This window comes from Solanum pennellii, chromosome 8 (genome assembly GCF_001406875.1).
Source record: "Solanum pennellii chromosome 8, SPENNV200".
NCBI lineage: Eukaryota > Viridiplantae > Streptophyta > Magnoliopsida > Solanales > Solanaceae > Solanum > Solanum pennellii.
The window spans coordinates 62466237-62475740 of record NC_028644.1 but is presented as its reverse complement, the minus strand read 5'-3'; the positions used below and the strand labels follow the sequence as shown (position 1 = coordinate 62475740).

At 33.5% G+C, this 9504-nt stretch overlaps 2 protein-coding genes across 2 annotated transcripts; one reads left to right on the top strand and one right to left on the bottom strand.

Annotated features, from left to right (window-relative positions):
• Nucleotides 1-1426: 1426 nt before the first annotated feature.
• LOC107026645 (cryptochrome DASH, chloroplastic/mitochondrial) lies at nucleotides 1427-7068 on the top strand. The gene is made up of 13 exons (XM_015227688.2): nucleotides 1427-1945; nucleotides 3210-3349; nucleotides 3466-3690; nucleotides 3794-3919; nucleotides 4010-4084; nucleotides 4678-4794; nucleotides 4889-4935; nucleotides 5147-5223; nucleotides 5406-5481; nucleotides 5695-5764; nucleotides 5947-6070; nucleotides 6170-6219; nucleotides 6428-7068. The coding sequence occupies exons 1-13, from the start codon at nucleotides 1558-1560 to the stop codon at nucleotides 6644-6646; spliced, it is 1734 nt and encodes a 577-aa protein (XP_015083174.1). The 5' UTR covers nucleotides 1427-1557; the 3' UTR covers nucleotides 6647-7068.
• LOC107026646 (cytochrome P450 71D7-like) lies at nucleotides 7066-8880 on the bottom strand. Its single transcript, XM_015227690.2, has 2 exons — nucleotides 7950-8880; nucleotides 7066-7861 (listed from the first exon to the last, which is right to left on the bottom strand). The coding sequence occupies exons 1-2, from the start codon at nucleotides 8826-8828 to the stop codon at nucleotides 7244-7246; spliced, it is 1497 nt and encodes a 498-aa protein (XP_015083176.1). The 5' UTR covers nucleotides 8829-8880; the 3' UTR covers nucleotides 7066-7243.
• Between the last annotated feature and the right edge of the window lie 624 nt (nucleotides 8881-9504).

The window sequence follows — 9504 nt, the reverse complement described above, 5'->3', positions numbered from 1 at the left end:
AAAACAACTATGTTGGTGTAGTACTTGTTCTCTTTATCTATTTTTACTTGTTCATATTTAATTTGATGCACTCTTAATAAATAATAAATAAATGAAGGATAATTTTATCTTATCATCGCTATTAATTACTTTCTTTGTTCAATTTATGTGATACATTTTACCTTTCGAGAGCTAAACAATTTAAATTTGATCATGAAATCTTTAAATTTCTTAAATAAAATTTTTATATTTAGAATGGAAAAGTTTGATATACCCCTCAATTTTGTTATTTAGAGACCCCTTGTTATGAAAGTGACTCATATATAACCCTACTTATAAACAAATGACCAACATATACCCTTTTTCTCTTACCAAAAAAAAAATTAATAATTTTAATCTAATTTTTTATTATTTTTTTCAAAAAAATATATAATCCCATTTGAGTAAATTTAATCCTCGCCAAACATTTTATTTTTGACCCTTTTTTTACTTCATTGACTAATTTAGAATTATTATTTTGATAATCAAATTTATTTATGTTTCACCAATATTCTTGTAAAACTTAATGTAGATGATAAAACTTTTTTCTTCGAATACAAAAATCAAATTACACTATAAAATAGTTTTATTTTTTTCTTTAAACTAAGGAATGAAAGAAAAAAATAAAATAAGAATAGGAAACTCAAATAATTATAATGAAAGAATTCAAAAAAATAATTTATGTATGAAAAAAATTAAATATACTTTGAACTTTGATAGAAGAATCATATACCCCCAAATAATTTTTTAAAAATATTAAAAGTAAAAAATATAAATTTGAAACTAATTTCTTAACTTCCGTTAAATGAAGGGTATATGTGAGCTCATTTTGTAACGGTACGGTATATGTGAACCGTTTGTATAACGGTAAGGGCATATATGAGTCACTTAAATAATGAGTGATATATCGGCTTCAAATGACAAAGTTGAGCGGTATATCAGACCTTCCTATTTGGAAACTATGTAAGATATACTAGAAGTCATAGTGATTAACAATTCAAAATATTTTTAAAGGTATATTAAAAACTTACGATTAAAGATAAACTTATTTGAATTTTTAAACGTAAAATATGTCATATAATTATAACTAAATGGTATAAGTTATGAAAATACCAAAAAATAACAATATTTAACAACAAAGTTAAAAAAAAATTAAATTTTCATTTTTTAAACTAAAAAAATAAAATTAAATAATATTATAATTTAACAACAAAGTTAAAAAAAATTAAGAAAAAAATTAAATTTTTCATTTTTTAAACTAAACAAATAAAATTAAATAATATTATATTGAACAAATAAAGATGGTCGGAAAATTTATAATGAGTAGCTAAAAGTGAAAGAACGTTACATTGCCAACATGGCAAAAACAGAAAAAAATGGATAACAAAAGGCTAAGAAGACGACACGACAAGACAAAATTTCTCAGGCCACGTGTCGCCTTCTCAACTCCTCAAATGAAAAACTCCTTCCAATTCGTCACTTTTGCAAAATCCTATAATTCAAAAATCTCACATTTTCACTTCTTGAATCTTGATTGTGATGATCAAACAACCCTTCTTGTTAACCAAATTTACTCCATTTTCAAGCAAATCAAAGCACACCCTTTTCACATTCCACTGCAATTTCTCCATAAAAATGGCTTCTTTAACTGCCAGAACAACACCCACTGTTCAAAATGTTCCAGGACTGACCCCTGAAGAAACGGAGAGAGTTTGTGAACAGACTTTTCAGAGATATGAGTCTGGTGGTTTGGGTAAGAGGAAAGGTAAAGGGGTTGCTATTGTTTGGTTCAGGAATGATTTGAGGGTACTGGATAATGAAGCTCTTTTAAGAGCTTGGGTTTCATCTGAGGCAATCTTGCCTGTGTATTGTGTTGATCCTAGGCTTTTTGGGACTACCCATTACTTTGGAATGCCCAAAACAGGAGGTAAAATGGTCTACTCTGTTCTTGAATTGGGATTCAAATCTTACTTAGTATTTGTTTGATATTCTAAATAAGTTGGGAAAATGATACTGAAAAGACAATCTTTAGCTAAAGGGTATCAAAAGTTGCTGGCTTTTCTTGTTTTTCATTGTCTCTTTTTTTGATGAGTTTGTGATTTAATTGTAGATAACTGAATTAAAATGTTAGTACTTGGTTATCTATATGTTCGCGATGGAGGTTGCACATTCTTTATCAGCTTTAATAATAATGAGTTCTTAGCCTTTTATTGCACTTGCCTGTTGTGTACCAGTAATTTAAGTTCGAATCTGAATATAGTAGAGGTGAAGAATGCAGTATGGAAGTGTTATATTGTGCATTCTCTGGAGGCCTGTTGAAGCGTTTTAATTCGTGATTGGATGAAATGAAACCATTATCACAGATGTACTAGTGTTAATATCATAGTGTCCTAAAGGCATGTGCAAGGTGTTGGTGCCCACTTTACAGGGTTATCAAAGAATGTTCTTTGAGACAATTGGAACTTTAGGCCAAACAAATTAAATATGAGTGTTGTAAAGATGTGGGCAATTTGTATGCAAGCTTAGACAAGATTAGAAATGATAATTATACAACCGAAGGTGCGTATAGTATGCATTGATGATAAACTAAGATAATGCTAGCTAGCTTGACCATGTGATACATAGATCTTAAAATGCACTGGTTTATAGGTGTGACACTATGATGATATAATGTGTATTGAGGTGACAATATAGATCTAAAATCACGTGGAGATAATCTGTCTCAAAAGATCTACAATCTCTCGAAATTCATATAAACCTAAGAAAGTATAGAACACATGGAAGCAAAAGGTCCATATAGAGATACCAACTAATTCAGATTAAGCTGTCATTGTTGGAAAACTTACATTATGTCTGGTGATTGTGGGGAGTTTGTTAATTTGGCAAGGTCTTGGTGTTAGTTAGGGATAAATGTGACTGATAAGAAAAAAAATTATAGAGATAACTGTTAGATTTAGAATGTTAGTCTTAGAGAACCCTAATTTATTTTGGTGTATTGGAATGGAATGAACCAAATAGAGTGGAACAGGTATAGAGGATTCATATCAGCCTCAGTAGTTTAGTATTAAGGCATAGTTAGTTTGTTGATTTGTCATTTACCTAATCCTTCTTTTCAATTTTCTTTGGTTAAATTAGATTTGTTTGCTTGTATTGCTACTTATTTGATGAGCTCAAGGTCTTCTCTTTGACAGCTTTAAGGGCTCAATTCATCATAGAGTGCTTAAATGACTTGAAAAGGAACCTAGTGAAGCGGGGACTTGACCTATTAATTCAACATGGTAAACCAGAAGATATTGTCCCCTCCTTGGCGAAAGCTTACAAGGCACACACAGTTAAGAAGCTGTTTCTTTCATTATTCTTTCCAAATATCGATGCTTCTTTTACTACGTTCTGTCAATTCTGAACTTCTCTGTTACTACATACTTAGGAGGTGAGTGTATGTTACAGGTGTATGCCCACAAGGAAACATGCAGTGAGGAAGTAAAAGTAGAAAAATTGGTCACCAGAAATCTGCAAAAGCTTGTATCGCCATCATCTGGTGGAATAGGCAATGATCCAGGATCTAGAAATACTACTAAGCTGGAATTGGTCTGGGGTAGTACAATGTATCATATAGATGACCTTCCATTTGACTGTGAGAGTTTACCAGATGTGTACACTCAGTTCCGTAAGGTATTAGCCATCACAATATTTTTCTGAGTGAGGTGACTTGCAATTTAAGATACTTTCTCATATCTTATTCATCAGTTGTGTGATTGATGGTTAAACTTAACAGTCAGTGGAATACAAATCAAAAGTTCGTAATTGCACTAAACTCCCAACATCATTTGGTCCTCCACCAGAGGTTGGGGATTGGGGACATGTCCCACAAGTTTCTGAGCTCGGGCTTCAGCAGGAAAAGGCAGGTCAACACTAGAGTTGCATTAAAGAATAGTGGATTAATTTGTTTTTGAAGCTCAAATTATGGTATCATGTGTCCTTATTTTGACAGGTTACTAAAGGAATGAACTTTGTTGGCGGTGAAAGTGCTGCACTGGGTAGGGTACATGATTACTTTTGGAAGAAGGTAGTGTACCTTTCTTATATGCAAAAACTGTGCACTGCGAATTGTGATGCGAATCTTTTAAATTTTGTTTTGGATTACTATGTTGGATTTCCTGTTCTTCTCATTTCTTTTGTCCTAAAGGACCGGGGTGACCCTAGTGTTTTCCCTTCATATTTTCTCTTTCTTTTTTGTTTCTTTGGTGCAACATTAGAGTTATTCCTTCGGAAACCTCACAGGTTCAAAGCATAGAAATAGCCTCTTCACAGAAATGCAAGGATAAGGCTGCGTAGGGTGTATGTCCACCCTTCCCTTACCCCCACACTAACCGCAAACACTCCGTTCTCAGCTAAGCCTCTCCGTTTTTTGTCGCCTATAATCACTGTGTTTTTGGGTGCTGCTTTGGTCCCTATTCCTTGTAAGCAGTGATAAGTGACATGGTGATTTGAAATTAAACCTTCTTTTGTTTTTACTGTGTCTATGGACTATGTTCATCTAATAGATGGCCTCGACTTAGGGAATTTGCTGATTTTATAAATTTTCTGCTGCTTAGTATAGAGACACGACCCAGTCTAATGACGATTCTGCATATCTTTTGTATCTTTGATTGATTGCAGGATTTATTAAAAGTGTATAAAGAGACTCGAAATGGAATGTTAGGAGCTGATTATTCTACAAAGTTCTCTCCTTGGCTTGCTTCAGGAAGTCTGTCTCCCCGTTTTATATATGAAGAGGTAGAGAACGTTGTCTCATATTGCAATGCTTCATTAACAACTTCTGTATGCTAGTAACTTAAGAGATTCAGAAAGATTCATTTGTCTTTTTTAGGTGAAGAGATATGAGAAGGAAAGACTATCAAATGATTCGACATACTGGTATATCTTCCTCCTTTCTTTGTCCTCTTCCCCTGGATATGCTTGTGAGTTGTGACTGTGTTTGTATGGTTTCTATGCCTTTTATGTTGATGAAGGTAGTGAGAGGAGATAACAAATCTAATAAATATAGTTTGTGAGTACTAAATAATCTGATGCCTTGTATTCATACAACTAACAGGTGTATGTTTGATGCCTTATATTTGTTTTTCAGGGTTTTGTTTGAATTAATATGGAGGGATTACTTCAGATTTCTCTCAATCAAATTAGCAAATTTGCTGTTTCAAGCAGGTAAAAAAAATATAAATTATCCATGCTATCTGAATGCATATTAACACATCCCGTTCTTTGATCAACTTCTCAAGAGGAATTTTGCTTCTTGCTGTTATCTATTTTCAAGGTTCATTTTCCTTTTGTTCTGGGAATTACGGAGATCCTGAAATATATCTATTTGTTTTTATTTGACTATTTAGGAGGCCCTCAAAAGGTAAATATTAACTGGAGCCAAGACCAAACCATGTTTGATGCCTGGAGACGAGGGCAAACCGGGTAAGTTTCTATCTAGGGGCTGTCGAAGGGCCTGTTTTATAACAAGTACATTACCTTCATACCTTGGATGTTGACTGTTCCTTTCTCTTCCTCAATCCCAAATGATTGTTAGAACTTAGTAGGAAGTTCAAATCTGAAGAAACATGTGAAAATAAATATGTTCTTCATTTCCTTGGGCTGAGAAATTGTTAATTATCCAATGAAAATATGTAGGTATCCTTTAATTGATGCCAACATGAAAGAACTAGCTGCTACTGGATTCATGTCGAATCGAGGACGACAGGTACATCTTCATTTTATTCATGATGTTCTTGAAAATTTCCATCCAAATAGTAAGCTAGAAAACAGTCTGGAAGTCATCAAGAAAGACCGATATTTACTGCATTCTAATTATAGCTCTTGTTTTCTCTGGGTAAATCAAGAAAGGAATTGTCATTTTAAAAATATATTATTGTCTTTTGCCAGATTGTGTGTTCTTTTCTTGTTCGAGATATGGGCATCGACTGGCGGATGGGAGCTGAATGGTTTGAGACATGCCTCTTGGATTACGATCCTTGCTCCAACTATGGCAACTGGACATATGGAGCAGGTGATTCTCCCTTTATTATCTAGCTTTTATATCTCCACTTTCTCTGAACTGGAAGTTAGAATTGGAAGTTGAAAGTTACCATCTTCCCATTTCTGTCAGGTGTTGGCAATGACCCGAGAGAAGACCGTTACTTCAGCATTCCGAAGCAAGTAAGTAAATTAATGAATCCAATCTTTCTTCAATTATAATCACGTTCTCGGAATAAACCAACAAGGTGTCTAATGCCTATGTAATTTTCTATTTTGAACGGTGCAGTTTGAGTTTGTAAGTGCATATGAAAAACAGTTTAGTGAATGCTATCTCTATTCCCTCCCAATGAAGCAGCTATTATTCAAAATTATTTTTTACATGTTTCAGGCTCAAAACTATGATCCTGAAGGGGAGTTTGTTGCATACTGGTTACCAGAGTTAAGAGCACTTCCAAGAGAGAAAAGACACTCTCCTGGAATGATGTACTTAAATCCAATCGTAGCTCTCAAACATGGATATACCAAGAAGACTGGTGATTCAAAAACAGCCTTTTCATCAAGAAGAGGCAGACCAGAAGACAATAGACGAAAGCGACAGGGCTACTGATTTTCAGGTCATAAGTCACGAAATTGCAACTGAGATGAGTTTGTTAGCTGCATAATATTCTTTATGTAATAAATACATCTGTGAGTAGAACTAGCCTGATCTCACCTGCGTGACTATACTGGGTATGTTGTTGTTGTCTGTTAGTAGAACTAGCCTGATCACATTGGGTATCTGGGAGCATGGAAATATGAAGATTGTGAAATTGACTACTATTACTAGCTTCGTTTATAGAAAGGAGAGAACAATCTAATTGAGTTTATTGTTGTGTCCTGGAAAAGAAGTACCTTGAACCATCTTATGCAGATTCTTTCATGGTGTAAGCCAGTCCATTTTGTGTAATCCTTAACATTTAAGTTTGATCCTTTGTCATATAACTCACAGGCTTGTTATTGAAAGTTCCATTACTAGATTTTTGCACTTGAAATGAATGTAAATGAACTTTATTAGATATGATACACAATAGTAAAGTAGCAAAAAGTCTCACCTATATAGCCCTTTATCTTTCAGGGTACACTTTAAACAAGAAAATGAACATAACACATATTAAAGAAAATGCTGTAATCTCTTCATTTTTTCTTCTAATAACTCCATTTAAAGCTATTCTTGCTCCCTGGGACTTGTGGGAATCAAGTAGAGGTCATCTTTGCTTGCTGCAAAAACTCTACTTGTTTCAGTAGTACGAAAATCATTAGCATTAACCTTATCAGGGAGTTTCCAGTTGAATTGGTATAGAAACTGGGCTAAAGGATGCCCAGTGTTAACTAAACCAAACGACATTCCTGGACACATTCTTCTTCCTGAACCAAAAGGAATGAACTGATAGTGATTACCTGTAAGATCAACTGAAATATTTTCAAATCTCTCCGGTTTGAAACTTTCAGGATCTTCCCAACTTTCAGGATCTCTTCCAATCGCCCATGCATTAACCATTACTCTAGCATTAAGCGGTACAGTATATCCATCAATCTCAGTCTGCTCCCTGCACTCCCTAGGTCCTAACAAAGGAACTGGAGGATGCATCCTTAGTGTTTCCTTAATCACTGATTTCAAGTATGGCAACTTGTCAAGATCATTTTCATCGAAATTTTCATTATCTTTAAAGACTTGTCTCACTTCAGCTTGTGCCTTGGCCATAACATTTGGGTGCTTCATCATCTCTGTTAATGCCCATATAATAGCAGTATATGAAGTTTCTGTTCCAGCAATAAACAAGTCCTGCAAGAACGTATGCATGAACGTTTATTAGTATTGAGTACCCTGTAGTAAACAGAGTATATTAGTATTATGTTGGATCAAAACTTACCAGAATTACTGCTTTCATGTTGTCATTTTCAATAGGAAATTGAAGTTCATTGTTCTCTTTAGCTCTCAGTAAAGCATCAATCATATCTTCGCCACCAAACTCGTTATTTCCCTTTATACCTGCTGCATGATTCTGTTTGTGTTCATTGATGATATTCTCCATGATTTGATCATACTTATGATGTACATTTGTTAATCTAGCTTTCATGTTACTCATATTGTGAAGTAATTTCCAGGAAGGGAACAAATCACACACATCAAATCCTCCTGATAATGCTAATATCTCCCTTATAAGCATGATCAGTTCATCTCGATCGTTGCATATTTTTCCAAATGCTAATCTACAGGTCATGCAGCTGGTAAACCAGAGAAGCTTTTCTGTTATGTTAACTGCAGAACCTGTTGCCAAACGAATCGATGAGAGGAGCTTTGACAGCTCATCTTTTCGGATCATGTTATATGACTTGACCATCTTGTTACTGAGTAGTTCTTGTGTTAACACTTTACGCATTTGTCTCCAGTAATCACCATATGGGGCGAAAGATATGTCCCTACTTTTGTAAAACACAATGTCTGAGGCCATGAACTGTGGCCTAGTTGCAAAAGCGAGGTCATGAGTTTTCAGTACAGCTTTTGCTACGCGAGGTGATGATATGACAACTACAGGAACTTCTCCGAGTTGTAAGTACATGAGAGGTCCATGTTTTCGAGCTAAATCTCGAAGGTTATGATGTGGTAGTTTTCCCTTCAAGTGATGAAGGTTTCCAATAAGAGGAAGTCTCCATGGACCTGGAGGTAATTTTGTGTTACATTTCTTCAATAGGATATAAAGAAATGAAAAGAAGAGAAACAAAGGAAATAAGTAAAGTTGAATCTCCATTTTAGTAAGTAAAGGAAATAAATATTTTGATGGATATGTTGCTTATGAAAGTGGATTTAATAAGTTATTATATATATATATACAAGTAGAAGAATTAACATGTGATTGATTGAGACTTTAGAACAACAATAATTTTGGGCTTGACATATTTTACTTTGAAACCTTCTAGTGTTTCAGTCTAACAAAAATTTTCAAAAAATATACAATTTCTTTGAAAATATCCGAATATACAATATCATAATCATTATATATAATGTATCAAACTTGTATAAAAGGTGTATGGATTAAAAGTTGGCCTGCTTATTTTCACTTCATATTTTTTATTATTACAGTTCTATTAACATTGTATAATTTCACATATTGACTTTTAACTTTTATTATAATATAAAAATACTAAAGTTATTAGTTTGTTTTTTTATAAACAAATAGAATTAGAATCACTCAACTTTAGTGAAAATCACAGACAGCTACTAATAACTTTTTTTTTTTGGTTCAAAGAAGTGATTCAATCTTGTTTAATTGTCATATAAAAACTGTGTTTTATTTTCTACAAATGTCCTTTTGTGAAACTTATATAAATTTGAGTGATTTTTTTGTTTCCTATAAAAAAAATATATTTAGTGATACTCAAATGTATTTAATAACTTTTGTGCAAAAATGTGAAAGCTAAGTGAAT

Coding starts and splice junctions, on each gene's coding strand:
- LOC107026645 (XM_015227688.2), top strand. CDS start 1,558: ATGATCAAACAACCCTTCTTGTTAACCAAATTTACTCCATTTTCAAGC. Junction 3,350..3,465: donor AAGCTTACAAGGCACACACA/GTTAAGAAGCTG, acceptor TGTATGTTACAG/GTGTATGCCCACAAGGAAAC. Junction 6,220..6,427: donor ACTTCAGCATTCCGAAGCAA/GTAAGTAAATTA, acceptor TACATGTTTCAG/GCTCAAAACTATGATCCTGA.
- LOC107026646 (XM_015227690.2), bottom strand. CDS start 8,828: ATGGAGATTCAACTTTACTTATTTCCTTTGTTTCTCTTCTTTTCATTT. Junction 7,862..7,949: donor ACATGAAAGCAGTAATTCTG/GTAAGTTTTGAT, acceptor ACGTTCTTGCAG/GACTTGTTTATTGCTGGAAC.